The sequence below is a fragment of the Rattus norvegicus genome, chromosome 2 (genome assembly GCF_036323735.1).
Source record: "Rattus norvegicus strain BN/NHsdMcwi chromosome 2, GRCr8, whole genome shotgun sequence".
In the NCBI taxonomy this organism is placed as follows: Eukaryota; Metazoa; Chordata; class Mammalia; order Rodentia; family Muridae; genus Rattus; species Rattus norvegicus.
In genome coordinates, this window is record NC_086020.1 from 196,123,865 (window position 1) to 196,142,139 (window position 18,275).

The 18,275-nt window shown below is 43.6% G+C and overlaps 1 protein-coding gene and 1 long non-coding RNA gene across 2 annotated transcripts; one reads left to right on the plus strand and one right to left on the minus strand.

Moving 5' to 3' along the window:
- The first annotated feature begins 17 nt into the window (after nt 1-17).
- Wdr77 (WD repeat domain 77) lies at nt 18-9,989 on the plus strand. Its single transcript, NM_001008771.3, has 10 exons — nt 18-228; nt 484-669; nt 3,277-3,418; nt 3,642-3,691; nt 6,178-6,248; nt 6,372-6,426; nt 6,865-6,936; nt 7,555-7,663; nt 8,124-8,192; nt 8,923-9,989. The coding sequence occupies exons 1-10, from the start codon at nt 114-116 to the stop codon at nt 9,080-9,082; spliced, it is 1,029 nt and encodes a 342-aa protein (NP_001008771.2). The 5' UTR covers nt 18-113; the 3' UTR covers nt 9,083-9,989.
- A 1,592-nt stretch (nt 9,990-11,581) lies between these two features.
- LOC134485667 (uncharacterized) lies at nt 11,582-18,020 on the minus strand. The gene is made up of 2 exons (XR_010063912.1): nt 16,996-18,020; nt 11,582-11,708 (listed from the first exon to the last, which is right to left on the minus strand). It is a non-coding gene; the product is annotated as an uncharacterized LOC134485667 (long non-coding RNA).
- Nucleotides 18,021-18,275: the final 255 nt, after the last annotated feature.

The window sequence follows — 18,275 nt, forward strand, 5'->3', positions numbered from 1 at the left end:
GAGCGAATCCCTGGAGAGGGGCGGATGCGCAGAGGTGCACCACGTGTGGTGTTCCTCCAGCGCAGTCAGGATCTCGTCTAGTTTGGGTCTAGGTTAGATTTGGAATCGTGGAGATGCGGAAGGAAAGCCCACCTCCGCTCGTGCCCCCGGCGGCCCGCGAGTGGAACCTGCCCCCCAATGCGCCCGCCTGCATGGAACGGCAGTTGGAAGCTGCACGGTACCGCTCTGGTGAGCCGAGATCCCGGGCCTGGAAGTCCCCCTTTACCCAGTGACGGGTACCCTCTCCCGCTTCTGACCCTCCCAAGTCCTCCTAGCGCCTTGTGCCCTCCCGATCCATATTTGGCATCCCGGCGGTGCCCCAGCTCTGTTCCACAAATCTGATCTCAGATCCAGACTCATCCCGCCGCGGGTTCTGTGAGGTTACCATAGAAACAAGCCAGGCCATCCATCTGACACCTTGTAACTTTGCTTTCCCCACCCTAGATGGTTCCCTTCTGCTCGGGGCTTCCAGTCTGAGTGGTCGCTGCTGGGCAGGATCTCTGTGGTTTTTCAAGGATCCTAGTGCGGCCCCCAACGAAGGTTTCTGCTCTGCTGGCGTCCAGACGGAGGCTGGAGTAGCTGACCTCACTTGGGTTGGGGACAAAGGTATCTTAGTGGCTTCTGATTCAGGTGAGTCACCTCTCTCCCCTGGAATTGAAGAGTTGGGTACAGGTTAGGGTGGGAAAAGGTATTGTTTTACCCCTAAGGTTTTAAACTGCTAGGTGGCCAATCAACTCACACACAAAAAATTAGGAAATAGATTGCAATCTTCTCTGGTCCCCTGGCCAACCTAGACCATAGAGAATGTTGATTTAAGAGGTGCTGCTGAAGACAGTCGGTGCTACCTATCTATTTTCTTCTTATTTAGAAGCAGGGCTTCACCATGTCCTGGCTGTCCCAGAAACTAAGTAGAGCAGGCTGGCCTTGAACTCGCAGACATCTTCCTCTCCTGTGCTAGGATTAAAGACGTGTTTCACCATGCCTGGCTACCTATTTTCTTTTGCTGCTTTGTGTGTGTGCTGTGAATTGAACCATCCTGCTAGGCAACTGCTCTATCACTGGACAGTCCTTACTTCCACTTAGTGTCAGGCTGAGCAATGTAGGCATTGGCTTTAAAAAGAAAAAAAAATTGAAGTTGGGAGGAGATGGAGGGTAAATCTTGGACAAGTTAAGGATGAATATAGTCAAACTACATTGCATGTAAGTATGAAATTCTCAGAATTAGCATTATATTAAGGAAAATCAGAATTTATAAGTTGGTGGGAGCTGGGTGTAGGTGCTGCCTTTAATCCCAGCAGAAGCAGGCAGAGCTCTGAGTTGGAGGCTGGCGTGTTATACATATCTACTTCTAGGCCAGCCAAAGGTACACAGGGAAACCCTGTCTCAAAGATGACAATAGAAAGATTTATTCTGGGTCTGGACACATGGCCCGGTGGTTATAAGTGTTGACTGCTTTTCCAGAGGGACACAGTTGGACACCCAGCATCCACATTCCACTAATAACCATTTGTAACTCCAGTCTTAGCAGGACCAAGGGCTTCCCCTTCCACTGGTGCTCTTACTAGGCTATTCATTGCTACCTATGAGGTTAGAGTCCAGGGTCAGTCCATGTATAGTCTTTGTGTAGTGGCTTAGTCCCTAGAAGCTCTGGTTGGTTGGCATTGTTGTTCATATGGGGTCTCCAGCCCCTTCAAGCTCTTCCAGTCCTTTCTCTGATTCCTTCAACAGGGGTCCTGTTCTTAGTTCAGTGGTTTGCTGCTGGCATTCGCCTCTGTATTTGCTGTATTCTGGTTGTGTCTCTCAGGAGAGATCTACATCTGGTTCCTGTCGGCCTGCACTCCTTTTCTTCATCCGTCTTGTCTAATTGGGTAGCTGTATATGTATGGGCCACATGTGGGGCAGGCTCTGAATGGGTGTTCCTTCTGCCTCTGTTCTAAACTTTGCCTCCCTATTCCCTCCCAAGGGTATTCTTGTTCCCCTTTTAAAGAAGGAGTGAAGCATTTGCATTTTGGTCATCCTTCTGGAGTTTCGTGTTCTGTGCATCTAGGGTAATTTAAGCATTTGGGCTAATAGCCACTTATCAATGAGTGCATACCATGTGTGTTTTTCTGTGATTGGGTTACCTCACTCAGGATGATATTTTCCAGTTCCAACCATTTGCCTATGAATTGCATAAAGCCGTTGTTTTTGATAGCTGAGTAATATTCCATTGTGTAGATGTACCACATTTTCTGTATCCATTCCTCTGTTGAAGGGCATCTGGGTTCTTTCCAGCTTCTGGCTATTATAAATAAGGCTGCTATGAACATAGTGGAGCACGTGTCTTTTATATGTTGGGGCATCTTTTGGGTATATGCCCAAGAGAGGTATAGCTGGGTCCTCAGGCAGTTCAATGTCCAATTTTCTGAGGAACCTCCAGACTGATTTCCAGAATGGTTGTACCAGTCTGCAATCCCACCAACAATGGAGGAGTGTTCCTCTTTCTCCACATCCTCGCCAGCATATGCTGTCACCTGAGGTTTTGATCTTAGCCATTCTCACTGTCTCACACTCATTCTTAAGTTGTTAAGTAGAGCATGGAAATTGAAAAATAGATGGTTAGTGCTTGAGCCTTCCTGACAGTTGAACCTTAGAATATTGCAAGGCGGGCCTAGAAAGATGGCTCAGCAGTGAAGAACACTGGATGCTCTTCCAGTGGTCATGAGTTCAGTTCCCAGTAACTACATGATGGGTCACAACCTTTTGTAATGGGATCTGATGCCCTCTTCTGGTGTGTCAGTATATGATCTGGTGTGATCATATACATAAACTAAATCTTGAAAATATTGCAAGGCATTTTATTCAAGCAGTCCAATCAAATACTAGTGTCTGCATAACTGGAAAGAGAAATTTTCACTGAACTGTTATTTAAGACTTTATCTTTGTCTCCCTGGGAACCATTCCCCAGTATCTGCTCTCTGGAAGCAGACTCATTGATTTTATACATCTACTTCCCTATCTCTAGGGGTTTTCCTCACACAGGCATCTGGCCTGTTAAGAAAACAGCAGGGTAACATAAAACCAGATGGCCTGGAACTTAGCTAACCCCTTTAGTGATTTGAACTTTGCTTTTACACAAGCGAGTTTCTTTTAGCTGGGTGACAATTCCTGCTTGTGTCCTGGGCAGGCATTCCTCCTTGGTATGACCCAGGCTCCTGCTTCCCCTGCCTACACCTCACCCTACCCTATCCCCAACAGGTGCTGTTGAATTGTGGGAGCTAGATGAGAACGAGACACTTATTGTCAGCAAGTTCTGCAAGTATGAGCATGATGACATTGTGTCTACTGTCACTGTCCTGAGCTCCGGCACACAGGCTGTCAGTGGTAGCAAAGACTTCTGGTGAGTCCTGCTTTCATTGCTTCTAACTCTAGGCTTCCTGTGGATATCCTTACTATCCTGTTAATTTTACTACGTAATGCTTTGGGCTGTTTGTAGTCTAGGGAGTTTGGTAGTGCATTGAAAATAAAACAGTAGGAGTCTAGGAAACAGATGTGGGACATGTTGTTTGAGTACATTTTAATGTTGATACTGCAAGTCAATATTCCTATTTTTTGCATTGTAGCATCAAAATTTGGGACCTGGCTCAGCAGATGTCGCTGAATTCATACCGAGGTAAGTATTCAGTCCTGCCTACGGTTAACTTTTGTTTTCCCCTTTGGGGTATTTGAACTGTGTCTGGATAATAATAATAGCCAATCTGGTTTCTTTTGATTGGCCTCGCCTTACCCCTAAACCACAGTCAGGTTTCATTATCTGCGCCCTGTCCATATCCCTATGCTCCTGTTTCCGTTTCACAGCCTTTTGACTATATGGGTGTCTTTGTCCTGATCTATTGCTGTGAAATAACACTGATCCAGGTTACTTATAGGAAAAACATTTGAGGGCTTGCTTACAGTTTCACAGGGTTTATGACTGTCATGAAAGGGCATGAGGCAGTAGGCAGAGCCTAGAGCTGGAGCAGTAGCTAAGTGCTTACATTGTAATTCATAAGCATGTGGAAAAGGATAGCAAGACTGGGCTTGGTGTGGGCTTTTGAAACCTCAAAGTCCATGGCCAGTATACTCCCCCCCACATGGCCACACCCTGAAATTCTTCCTAAAATAGTCCACCAAATGGGAGCCAAACATTTTCAATAGATGAGCCTATCAGAGCCATTCCCATCAAACCGTAGTGGGCCAATAGCCTCCATCTTACCTCAGGGTTCGTCAGGTTCCATGGGTCTCATTTGGTCAGTTCCTTTCTGTCCATTTCTGACCTTCCATTTACCATCAGGCTTTAGCAATAGAGTCACACTCATCATCTCATCATTGACTCTTGGTTCCTCATTGCTTTCTTGTAGTCTACAGGTCAAGATCCTGCTTACTTGTCAGCATTCAAGCCTTCTTAAGCTAGTAAACTGTGCAGCAGCTTAATGCAGACACAGTAGAGCCTTGCTCTTCTCAGAGGATAACCCTGAGACTTGTGTATGCGTGTGGATATGTACATACATGTGGAGGCCAAAGGTCTGCTTTGGAGATGTCTACTTTGTTCTGAGATGGATTCTCTGACTAGGACATGGAGCCGGGAGTCACAGTGATTCACTCGTCTTTGCCTCTGCAGTGCTGGGCTTGCAGCAGGTGCCACCACACTTGGCTTTTTATAAGAGTTCTGTGTCTGAAGTCAGGTCTTCATGCTGTCGTGGAAAGCACTTTACTGATTGAGCCATCTCCTGCCTTTAAAATCTTTTAAGAAGACTTTTAAATCTCTCTTGAATGTTGACCTGGGGCAACAGGCAAAATGTCTGTTTGGGACTTTCATCACTTTTTGTCCCTTTGACTTTGCTTCATTAGTAGAACTAGGAGTTAAATTTGTTTGGTAGCAATTCTTTATGAATTTTGAGTTCATGAAGATAGATACTAGAGTGAGGGGAGGGTGGCAGGTGGTTTAGTCCTAAGGCAGGACTGTTCTGGCTGTTCTGCGAGGGCTGGTTAGACCACTTCAGGATTGCTTCAGCCTCCAGCTGACTGGTGACCTTCACTCATCCATTGGGTGCAGACCACCCAAAAGAATTTAAAGCTGTGCCCCACTGTACATTTTAAAATTGTTAACAAAAAGGTTTAAGTGGGGTGACTGAGATGGCTTGGGTGGTGGTAAAGGTACTTGCTGCCAAACCTGGAGACTGTTTGATCTTTAGAATCTATTTGGTGGAAGACTATAACTGACTCCCGCAAGCTTTCCTGGGACCTCCACATGTATGCTGTGGCACATGTGCACACATATATTTAATAAATGAATATATTTTTTTTAAAATTAGGTGGTTGCCAGGAAGTTAACTTTTTTGGCCTATTATGTATTGGCATTTCATTTTTTCTAATATTTTTTTAAAAGTCAGTAACCTATTTATAGAAACTTTACAAATAATGACAACCAATTTATTTGTACTATTAGCAGCATTAGAGTTCACTTTGTTTAGGAAAAAGTCCTACTTGGTTTGTTAACAGTTAGACAAGTCAGTTGGCTATGTCCTTAGTGAAACAACTATTTTGTATTTCAGTTCTCCCTGTTAGAAACAGAGAGACAGCCACAGAGTGACCCTGGTATTTGTGGGAGGACCGAGACAGCTTTGCTCCATTCACTGAGTCCTTTGCTCTTTGGCTTTTACTGTGAGAGCCTTAGGTTTTCAGGCTCTGAACTCTGGCTTGGGAAGACCTGGAAGGGCCGAAGGGAGGTATGGATGAGCTCAGCCTATAGGGTGGGAGACGTGTGATGGGAAAACAGGCAAGTTCAGTCTTAGGGGAAGGCATATTAGAAAACTCACGGAAGACAGCACCAGAACTCTCAAGTGTTTCATACTTAAGAGGTATGTGTATTGTTAATATGACATCGTAGAGTTAGTAAGCCTCTTCCTTCACACCATCTACATTGCAAACTCCTCTCTGCCTACTAAGCCTGCAATTGAACTTCATTGTTTTTACCAGTTCATTATTTCTGCCAGCCTTTTCCTGTTTTATGACTATTAACTTTGACTCTGTTGTAGTTTATAGTCTGTTATATTTATTGAATTATCTAATGAAGCCAGCTTGTTTCTCACACTCCCTTTGCCATGTTTCTTTTCACAGCTCATGCGGGACAGGTCACCTGTGTTGCTGCCTCTCCCCACAGAGAAACTGTGTTTCTTTCATGCAGTGAGGTGAGATCCAATGGCTTCTTCCCAACCATAGCTAACCCTTAGTAGGCCCAAATCCCTGGTCTGGAGCTTGGGGAGTAGATGCTGTTTTGGATTGTGTAACCCTTTCTCTATTCCTTTTCCTAGGACAGTAGAATTTTGCTCTGGGATACCCGCTGTCCCAAGCCGGCATCACAGATGGGTGAGTCTGAGCTCCATGGTAAGGAGGAAGTGGTAATGGGGCCCACGTGCAGGAGGCTTTTGCTGCTCACAGTCACAGCAGAACTCTTAGATGCCCACCCTCTGACAACACTGTTTTCTGTCTCACTGAGACTTTGCTGACCACAGTGCATGGGGTACCCAGAGTAAGGGTTAGTTTCCATGTGTAGTTTACTGTGCAAACAGCTGGGCAAAGGGTCAGGGTTATTATTTTTATGTCTTGTGCTTTTAGTTGTACAGGAGATGGCAGGAGATGGATGGGTAGATGTAGGTGTAGGCTCAGGGGTGAGGACATACATGACTGCTCTGGCAGTCTTTAAGAAACTCAGTGAAAGTGCTCCCAGGATTTACTGACTTCTTTTGGAAGAAGCTTCTTCTAGGTTGTGACCATTGTTCCAAATCTCCCTTTTTTCCCTTCCAGGCTGCAATGCCTCTGGCTACCTCCCTACCTCCCTGGCTTGGCATCCTCAGCAGAGTGAAATCTTTGTCTTTGGTAAGGCAGCATGACGTATCGACTCTGGGAATGGGGCGGATACCTTGGAGTACATGCTCCTGTCAGCACACTTGGGCACTGCATGGATTATGTCGGTTTTACCTAGCTTTGGAGACCATCATTTTTTCCTAATAGGTTTGCTTCATTGTTTCAGCTCCTTTATTCTGGGCATGGTTAGAAATCAGTGAGCTGCATAGCAAGTGCTTGCTGTTAGGGAACTATGTTCTGCTGTGGTGTGACTACACATGGCAAGAGTTTGTAGTTAATGTAATAACTTTATCCAGTAATTCACAGCCACATAGTGACTGACTGATTCTATATCACAAAGGAAACTGTTGTCTACATCTTGAGAAACTAGGATTCATTCAAATCTCCCATCTGACTGACATCAGTGTCTATGGCTTTTTTTTTTTTTTTTTTTTTTTTTCCCTTCAGCCAAGACAGGGTCTGTATGTAGATGTAGTTTGGACTGTCCTAGAACGTGATAGGCCCAGTTGGCCTTGAACTCTGAGATCCTTCTGCTTCTGCCTCTCATCACATACTAGGATTAAAGGTGTGTGCTACTTAGCCCAAATCATAAATTCTTAACCACTGTGACATGCTCTCTTTCTTCTACAGGTGATGAGAATGGATCTGTCTCCCTTGTGGACACCAAGAATGCAAGCTGCACCCTCAGCTCAGCTGTGCACTCGCAGTGTGTCACTAGACTGGTGTTCTCTCCACACAGGTACTGTTTGTTACCAGGAACCTGGAAGGGATGGGTGGGGACTGTAATGAAAGAGTAGGAGTGGAGTGATACAGGGATGTGTCTATTTGGCAAAGCGTTAGCTGCTTACATTGGACCTCAGATAGGGCAGTACTCTAACCTGGTTTTCCTAAGCTTGTCCAGATAGTCTTTATTTGGTTTGTGTAGTTTGGAAAGACCTAAGATGTAATCTCACTCCTGCTCAGAGCCTGTGGGTGGGTAATTGCTAATGTAGGGAGGACCCTTGGGCTGGTTGGTTTCCGTGAGCACTGGCTCTGTTCCATCTTCCTTGGATGTAATGGTGGTAAGATCTGAACCCAAAGTGGGCATCAGACTGCCCTCTCCCCGGCTCACTTTACAGTGGGGTTGGGGCTGGCCCTGTTAGATTTCGGTTGTAGAACCTATGGGCATTATCTTCTCTTCCCTTTGTGTCCTCTCCTAGTGTTCCCTTCCTGGCCTCTCTCAGTGAAGACTGTTCACTTGCTGTGCTGGATTCAAGCTTTTCTGAGGTGTAAGTTTGAAGTAGAATCCTGTGGTCGGGAATCAGGGATCAAGACCAGTAGGCAAGCAAGTCTGTTTTCTCTTCAGGAACATGCATGTAGAATTCTTCCTTTGTTGGGTCTGGAGAAATGGCTCAGCAGTTTAGAATACCTTTGTTTCTAACATCTGCATCAGTCTGTACATAGCTGTTTGTAACTCCAGATCCAATGCATATGATACCTGTGTGCGTCCGCACTCAGTTGCACACCCACCCACATGGAGATTATTAAAAATAAGTATAAATACAAGAAAATTCTTCATCTTTGTCTGCAGAGATATCCCCTCCCCCAAGTCGTCTCTGTTTGCAGCTGTGTGTCTAAGACCGAGTGCTGGAAGCTGTCTGATTGTAGGCTGTTTACCAAGCGCTCCAGCTTCATGCAGGGCGCCACTTCTGAGAAGTGGAACTTGCTGTAAAGCACTGGATGGAAGGCCTGGGTGTGTCCCTCTGCCATAATTTCCTGTTGACTGTGGGCATTATTGCTTCCGATTCTGTCCACCATTTCTTCACCTAAGAAAGTAGACTGGATTGGATAATCTAACATCCACTGGCCTGGTGATGGGGCTGTGTAGATGGTGAAATGTTTCAAAAAATGTGTCATAAGTGTATGTTATTAGTTTTTTTTTTAATTTTTTTTTTTAATCGTTCCTCCTGGGTTTTCATCTTTTCTCTTACCACACCACATTTTCCCCTCTTGTTCTAGGTTTAGAAGTCGAGCCCACAGAGACTTTGTGAGAGATGCTACATGGTCTCCACTCAATCACTCCCTTCTTACCACAGTTGGCTGGGACCATCAGGTCATCCACCATGTTGTGCCGTTAGAGCCTCTCCCAGCCCCTGGACCTGACAGTGTTGTGGAGTAGAATGGATTGCAGAAGAAAAGAGCCTTCTGTCTGCAAGTGTCGACTCGCTTGCCCCTGCCTTCCATTTGTGAGAGAGAGAGCACAGGAGCCTTGTAGAGCATGATTACTCCCTAGTCCCGTGCAGTAACTAGTCAGATTCTCAGCCTGAGGGAGGCTGCATCCCATAGTGACTTGGAGGAAAAAGCTTCCTTTATAAATGGATGTATGTGTGAGTACACGTGTGAGTGCAGTGTATAGTTTGGAGTGGAGAAAATTATCCTTCAGCTTTCCCAAAGCAATGCTCTTTACCCCCGACAAAATGACCAGAGGATTTTATGCTTCCCATGTCTGGGGGCTGACTATGTTGTTAGGGATATGGAGTGTGGGTATCCCTGGATGCTTGGGAATACTTCACATTACTCAGAGGTGCGTAACTTATTTTTATATAGAGTTTAATTCACTATATGGGAATTACTTCCCATATACAAAAGTCTAGCCAGACTACCTTGAGAAGACAGAACAGTTTTGTACGAATGCCTGTTAAATGGAATCAAATCCACTTTCTGGGTGAATCAATTTGGCCCTTGGAGTTCGCGCTCGCTCACCCTGTGTTCCTTCTTTTGTGTTGTGTATGAGAGATGAGTGCTTTCCTGTCCTAGATTTCACAGTTTTAGGGATGATGGAGTACTTAAATTAAAAGTGTTTCAGTGAAGCGAGAAGATTGACATGGATTGTTACAGAGAAATCTGTCATTGTCATTTTTCCCACCTAAAAATTCCCTGAGGACTGATCTGGGTACTTTGCTCTGGAGAGCTGAAGTCTGAGCGCTGTATATTTGGACTCCTAAGATTGAAGATCCGGCATCAGAGAAACTGTCAAAAATACTGGAAGGTGAAATAAAGACTTATCCTTTCATCTTTCCTCCAAAGCTTATTTATTACCTGCTTTGCTTAGGTGAGTCACCTGAGTATCAATCAGTCTTAACTGCCCACTGTCTTTGTAGTCTACTGTTCGCAGAACATCTAGAACTTATTTATTTATACTTGGCATTGGTGGACTAGGCACTCCGTTAGCAATTATGGGTCAGTAACTGATCTTATTAGAGCTTTACAACTTTGGTTTAGGAAAAGCACATAAAATGGGCGCCCTGAAGGACCATGAGCTTCCATTCTACTCTTGCCAGTCAAGAGCCTCTCGTGATCACCCTTGAGTAAAGCACTTGAATTTGCAGCCTGTGTCAGTCAGGACTTGGAATTTTACTAAGTTCCAGGGAAGGCGTAAGAGGGAGGTAGAATCAGTCTCTGCTTCTCAAGAGATAAAGCTTGTATTTTGTGTTCCTTAGGGAAGGACAAATTATCCGTTTACACGGCCTGCTTTGGCAGGGGGGAAACCTGAAGGGAATGAGTAAATAAAAGTTTGTTAGAATGGCTAAAATAACACCAAAGAAGAGAAATGAGGTTTTGAAGGATAAGGTACTCAGAAAAAGGCCTTCTAAAACTCATATAGCATCATAACACTGCTGTGTTTAGAGTATGGAGCTCTGGTTTTAAAAAGGTACTGCATTTGGACAGTGTATAATATCTTGTATTTTCTTTGTGTTTTGGTAGTTGTCTGGTTGAGCCCACAAAGTAAATGTGAATTGAAAAATATATTTTTTAACGTGTGTGTATGTGAAGGCTTAGGGCATCTACCAGAATCCACGTGTGGAGGAAGCTAAAGACAATTTGTATGTAATCAGCATTCATGTTGAGTTGCTTATTGCCAATACGGATAATGTTGGGGTTTGGGAGTTGGGAGTTTAGAACCAGAAAATTGCTTTTGTTGGGGAAAGGGTAAGCAAGATCCAATCTCAAACACTGTCTCAAGAACTTCATGTCTAGTCTACAATACTGGAAATAGGAAAAACAGGGTAGTAAGGTAAGTAGGCCACTGTTGAGCATCCAAACACATTTCCTTGTGAGATTTTAGACTTTCTGTGAGGAAGCGTAGCTGTTTTTATTGTGTGGACTTGAGACAGGTACACTCCAACAGGGCTGAGGAAGGAATACGCTTCTGGAGGGGAGGAATAACTGGTAAGTTGCAATGAACATGGTGCCTGGTTCTAGTCTTTGATAATGCTTTGATGTGGTCCTCCACTTACTGTGGAATACTTCAGTCTTCTGCCATTCTGTGTGTAAGGAATGAACTGCTGGAATTCAGTGACTCAGTAAATAGAATTTAGTCTCTAATGTACAGTTCTGGTGGGAGCCAGCCAGTATCATTGTTTGAAAACTCACTTCCTTGTCCCTGTGATGTTAGACAAGCATTTCATTTTAGAGGCATTGTGCTAAAAGCATTAAGAATTTGTTTGAAATGAAAAAGTTGCACTCTAGTAGTGATTCTCTAGAGTGGATTCTCAGTGATACAATGAATTGCACTTGAGAATACATTTTACATTTACATGCTAAATTAGCTTCAGTTCTACACTTACAGTTTATCAGAATTTACTTGGCACTCTCCAGGCCTAATAAACTGGGTGTGTTTGGTTTCAAGGATTTGTATTTTCTCCTTCCAAAGGTAGACGACTTAACTTTTGAACCTGTAGTTACAGGGGTAGTCCTGGATCCTTCAGTAGAGAGCTCACAGCATCAGCCTTGGGAATGAGGGCCTGTCTCCAAAAACAAAATGAGAAACCTGAAACAACTGACAACTTTAAAATCCAGTGCTATAAAAGTCCTAAGGGGTAATGATGTATTCTCAAACATCACTAAAAAACAAGGAACATGATCTGTGAAAACATCATTTATATGATACACTTTCTAATACAATAACCATTTGATATGAAGATAAGAGGTAAAATTCTTCATGCTTAACCAACAATCATCTTTTATAACAAATATTGGGAAATAGACACATTGAAACAGATCATTGGCTTGAAAAAATGCTCATTCAGGTTTACTGTGAAAGGTAATTTTTTTTTTAACTGATAGCTTTATATTTTTACAGTCCAGTCATTACCCCATCCCATTTCCCCCTTCCACAGTTCATCTCATTCCTACCCCCTGTCTCCAAGAAGATGTCCCCCCACCCCCACTATGCCTTCTTACTCCCTGGGGCCTCAAGTCCCTCAAGGGTTAGGCACATCTTCTCCCACTGAGGCCAGACCCAGCAGTCCTCTGCTGTATATGTTGGAGATCTCGGACTGTCCTGTGTCTACCTCGTGGTTGGTGGCTCAGTGTCTTGAGAGATCTCAGGGGTCCAGGTTAGTTGAAATTGCTGGTCTTCCTATGGGGTCTCCTTCCTCAGCTTCTTCCAGTCTTTCCCTAATTCAACTACAGAGGTCCCTGGTTCCAGTTCAATGGTTGGGTGTAAGTATCTGTTTCTGTCTCAGCTGTTTGTTGGGCCTTTCAGAGGACAGCTATGTGTAAGCACACAACAGCATTAGTAATAGTGTCAGACCTTGGAGCCTCCTCTTGAGATGGATCCAAAGTTGAGCTGGTCACTGTTACCCTCAGTCAAAAATTCTGACCCAGAATTGTTCTGTCTAAACTGTAGCTATAAAAATGGAGAAATGTCAGTATTCTTTAGGATTTTGTATCATTCACACAGCTGATTTAAGCATGTCTCCACAATTTATCCACAGTGTCTCAAGTTTTAGATGTTTTGCTGAAACCAAAGCATTGCACATTTGTGTTTCTGCCTTCATCTCCATTAGTTTAATGAAATATGAGAGGGGTCATGATGCTTTGGGGAAATTTGCAGTTAGCCAAGAAAGATGCATTAGTATTTTTTGCCATAAGAATAGGCTAAATGTTAAGAAATATTTTCTAAATGTCAGTAGATGTATGACATAAGCATTGGCCTCCCCCCAAAGAACTGAAGGGGTAGGATTGTGAACAGATGGACAGACAGAACACATTGATTTTCAGTGTAATCCCCATTTACTGTGACTTATCAACCACTATGCATACAGAATCAGAGTTGTCAGCTTTGAGGTATGGCACCCCTGAATTAGAGGTCATTCCTGGTATCTATTGTTCTGTCTTGGCTTTCTTAGCACCATATACCTCTGATCATGCGGAGAGGTCAGGTACAGATTGGCAGGCAAATTACACTGAGCTAGTGCTCCTGGCTGCAGTGCAGTGGGGCATCTCAGTCATGCAGAAAGACTCAGAGACCAACATTGCATATCAAGGCTTTAAAAGAAAACCAGCAGAGCCTCAGGCCATGAAGGAGAGGGAGCCTGACAAGACTGAGGCTCCAGATTGCAAAGTCATAGATAGACCCAATAACAAGAACTGGAATGCATGCATAGTGACTGGGAAGCAAGGAAAGCATGGTCGTTAGAGTGAGGAGGCATTAGTAGGCATTAAACCAACTACAAGGTGTTGCCAATCCTGACTGTTGTTGGCCTTAGGAGACTTGCTGACTTAAAAGTAGCTCTGGGAATGACGGTACCTAAAGCAGATAGATAGACTCAAGGGGCCCCAGGGATGATAACAGTACAGGAAGGAGCTCTGGGGTCTGTTTGATAATAAAGCCCATTTTTCCTCCAAAACACACACACACACACACACACACACACACACACACACACACACACACACACACACACACCATACCACATATCTGGGGTCTGTTTGATAATAAAGCCCATTTTTCCTCCAAAACACACACACACACACACACACACACACACACACACACACACACACACACCATACCACACATGTTCTACACCTTTTGTCTTTGTACACACACACACACACACACACACACACACACACACCATACCACACATGTTCTACACCTTTTGTCTTTGTTCTTTGATACCCAAATAAACTACTGGTTTGAAAATTACGAGTTTCTTGCTTATTTTATCCCACAAATGAAGGACAAATGTTCAACAGATTTGACCACTGAGCACTGTGGTTTCCACGAATCCTCCATTGCATTGAGATCTGCTTAGCACCTTCTATGTGCAGCAGCATCTGACTCAGGCCACACAGTCTGAGGTCATCGGAGACAAAAAAATCCCAATGAATCAAGCTATCTGATTTACACTTTGAAAAAAAAAAAACCTTTTCATTATTGCTTGTGTTTCTTTAAAATTGGTCCTTGGGTATTCATAATCATATTCATAAACCTGAGGCTCAGGTCACCTCATGGTTGACTCATATGTTGGCCCAGTAAACATTGGATCTGAACTCTCATCATGTAGACAACATGCTGTTTTAGTTTGTCCATCTGTTCACACGAGCTGCCTGGCAAGTGTCAGTATTTGCTTTTGAGCATCCTGCTCTTTTGGGCAACTTTCTAGTGACATTAAGTAAACTTTCATTTTATGTAAACCATAGTTTTCATATGATCTTTTTAATTTTCATAAATTCCTTTGAAGTAAGAATGAGCTATTTATGGCAAACAGGTTTTCTTTTATGTGTGGAAACTTAGAGGCTCAGTAATTCATCCAAAATTATAAAACTTCCTAAATAGTGCCAAAAGGCTTAATCAGAAGTCAGCTTTGAAACTTTTTGATACACTGTTTTCTTGATAATCTTGTATAGATAGACTTCATCATGTAGTATGCCTCCTCCATCTCAACTGTGGCCAGGAAATGGGACCAACTGCCAGACAAGTCTCAGGGCCGCTGTATTTGCCTTTGTTATAGCCTGTGGTGAACACGTACTCCCTGCTAGTGTCAGATCAAGGATATTGCTTTGCTGGCTCTGAGAACTATAGCTGTTCCTAAGAGGGAGTGCGAGTTTCCTGAGGTCATTGTGACTTTTGAATCATTGTTTCTGGCATGGTACATAAGTGTAGTTATCCCCAGGTTGCATATGAGCCAACTCCTATTTAAGAGTCTTAGCTCCATCCCCATAGCTACCAGGCAGTTGAGATAGGAGGCCGCTGAGTATAACATCCTAGCAATGGTTGGTTGGTGAGTATAACATCCTAGCAATGACACAATCCAGGAGATACCAGTTTGTCATTTCTCTGGTGCCCAGCAGAGAAACCTAGGGCTTAGGAAGTCTGGATTAGGTGAATGTGGGATAAAAATTAAAGGCACTCATGGAGGATAGGGCTGGGCAGTAGTTCTCTGACCTAGTTGTTTTCATGCTTGAGCTTCATCTTGGACCAGTTAATTTGGAATTTATGGGAGAGGGCTGTGATAAGTGGGGTGTGTGTGTGTGTGTGTGTGTGTGTGTGTGTGTGTAGTTTTGAATTTGTAGCCAGAACTGAGAGTCACTGACTGAGTGCTTTAGCTTACACTTCTAACCATCATTGTCCCGATGCAAAGCATGGACAGGTAGCATGTGATGTTCATTAGGAAAGGAGCTTAGACTAGCTCCACTCTGTTAACTTTGCAGGAGAGGAAAATAGTGACTGATGCATGACTTCATTTGTGAATCTGCATGTGTATATGGTGCTGAGCTGGAGGGGGCACTTGCTAATTGGAGGGTGTGTGTATATGAATTTCTTCATTTCCTGCAGGGCTGGTTCTTCTGATGAAACTCAATGATGGTGGCTCCTAGGTCAGAGGTTATTGATCCAATACAATCTAACCCGGGACTCTGGTTACTTGCTGTTTGTATGTATCAGTGTGTCAGGATCTAGAATCACAAGGCAGTCTTTCTTCTCTGGGGCCTCAGCAGCAAGGTCAGGATGTCTGGAGGGCATGCATAAGCAGCTTTGTTGTGTGTTTGTGAGAGACATGGAGGCTGTCAAAGTGGTCTGGACTCTGATTAGGCTTGTTGGCTCACTTTATAGCCCAGAAACTGAGTTCCCTTTTTGCCCCATCATCTCTGCTGACTAGTATTTACTCTCCTTACCAGGTACTGCCTACAAACTGGTGTGCTATTTCACCAATTGGGCACAGAGTCAGCCAGGCCTGGCCTTCATCATGTCCCTGGACCCCTTTCTTTGTATAGATCTGATATTTGCCTTTGCCTAAATGAGCAACAATCAGATTGTTGCCAAGAAGCTCCAGGATGAGAATGTTCTCTAGAGTTCAACAAACTCAAGGAGAGGTATGTTAGATGTGTACTTGAGTTCTCAGATTTTATAGTTAGAAGGAAATTAAGCCCATTTGTCTAAATACTCTTAAATTTTCCTGATTTTTCTCATTCTATTTTCCTCTCAAATGGGGATCTGAGTACTTTCAGCCTAAGAGTTGACCAGCCCCTTTGAGTGTCTTCTTGCCTCGATGACTTGATAGTTGGTGTTGCCTCTTCCTGACTGTCTTCATACTCCTTTCTCTTGGGCAGCTTTGGCTCACCCTTTGAGCCCAGTTGTGTTAATGCTACTAATGTGCTTCAAAGAGGTCTTGAGAATCACAAATGCTCAACAAATGTTAATGTTTTTTTGTTACTTCTTGCCTCTTGCAACTGCCAGACTGTGAGTTTTCATCCAAGGGGAGCTCTCTGAACATGGAATAGTTAGGTCATTGATACACAAAGCTGACTCTCAGGAGGTGCTGAAGTGTTTCCTGTCTGGCACCTGTGGGTTCCTTCTCTGCCCAAGGGAAGGTTTGGTATTATATAAACAGAGTGATGGCCAGGTCGAGCTCATCACTTGAGTGGGATGCGGGTCCATGTGTTTGCTGTTGTGTTTCAAGCACTCAAAGGTACACAACCATTACTCAATGAACATTTGTGGAGTAAGAAGACAAGTGGCTAGAAACATTGTAGACTATTCTTTCTCTTCTGGAAAAATTATGGGGAAGTGGAGGAGTGTGGGCCACTTTGTAGTCTTGGTGCTCAGAGTTGTAATGGTCTTTGGACTGGTCGGTCTTCTCTATTTTCTTTCCTATTGTGATCTTCTCCACATACCTTCTATTCTTTTCATATCCCCCACTCAATTTCCCATAGTTTTCCCAAAAAAGAAAAGTAAACTAAAAAGGAGCAGTGACTGAAGGTGTTCATAGAGTAGGGGCCTGCTTACCTAATTTCACTTACCGTGTTACCTATGTTCCAGGAACAGGGAGCCGAAAACACTGCTGTCCATCAGAGGGTGGAACTTTGGCACATCACAGTGAGCTATTCAGTTGTTCTCTCTGGGAGGTAGAGCAAGATGGGGTGGAAGTGAGGATAATAGTGTGTGTGTGTGTGTGTGTGTGTGTGTGTGTGTCTTTGTGTTGTGTGGGGAAGCCAGCTTGAATATAAGGACAGCAAAGTCCATATCAGTACTTTTTCAAGTCCTGCATTCAAGGGACCCCTTTCTACAGATGGTCATAGGATATTGGAAAAGAAGGTCCCATATGTAGTAAGAAAAGGGACAGGGAAACATGAGAGACAATATGACACATTGAGGGCCGGAAACGAAGCTCAGTGGCAGAGAACTTACTGAACATAGCAAAGACCCTGGGTCTGACCCTTAGCACCATCTGAAAACACACACAAACAAAGCAGAGCAAAACAAAATAAAACAAAGCACAAGACCACGTGAAGCTATGAACCCATAGGAAGAAAAACCAAGGGAGATAGACATCTGATGTGAAACTTAGGGCAGGAAATGAGTCACAGGTAAAATGTGGCATCCACAAATGAATCCCACACTTTTTTTATGGGAGGCAGGAGCTTTGTCTCTGAAAAGAGATATTTTATAAAAGATAAGAATAACCCCCCAAACCTCATAGGCCCTGGACTCCTCCATTTTCTAGGTGGAGATGGTTGTGCTGGAGATAAAGAAAAATGGAGGGCATTTGGGTGCTACTGCAGGGACTCATGGCACACATCACTCATTCAGTGGCTGCTCTTGTTAGTGCCTCTCATCCAAAATACAATAGGGAAATGACAAACATCTTCACATTCTCACAAGGAAAGTTTCCGTGCTTCCTAGCTGAGCTCTGGGCACAGTCTGCTTTCCAGCTCTGGAGGGAGACCTAATAGTCTGGTGAGTATAGGATGCCCCTTGTGAGGGGCCTCCAGGTGGGATGGAGGATTATAAGTGTGAGGATGACTGATAACTACCTCTGTCTAACTCCAGGCTTCATCTCTGCTCCTCTGACTTTCTGTGAGCACAAATTAGATGCCACACATATGTGTATGTATGTATATATATATATTTATATGTATATGTGTATATATTTATATATGTATATGTGTATATATGTATACACACATATATATGTATATCATATATATATATATGATATATATATATCATATATATATATATGATTTCTTGTGATGTGGCTATATTTCAAGTTAAAGCAAGATTCACAAGTACTAAAAAA

Excerpts from the sequence above, each read along its gene's own strand:
- Wdr77 (NM_001008771.3), top strand. The coding sequence starts at position 114 with ATGCGGAAGGAAAGCCCACCTCCGCTCGTGCCCCCGGCGGCCCGCGAG. Across the intron at positions 3,419-3,641 it reads AGTGGTAGCAAAGACTTCTG|CATCAAAATTTGGGACCTGG; the intron begins GTGAGTCCTGCT and ends TTTGCATTGTAG. Across the intron at positions 8,193-8,922 it reads GATTCAAGCTTTTCTGAGGT|GTTTAGAAGTCGAGCCCACA; the intron begins GTAAGTTTGAAG and ends CTCTTGTTCTAG.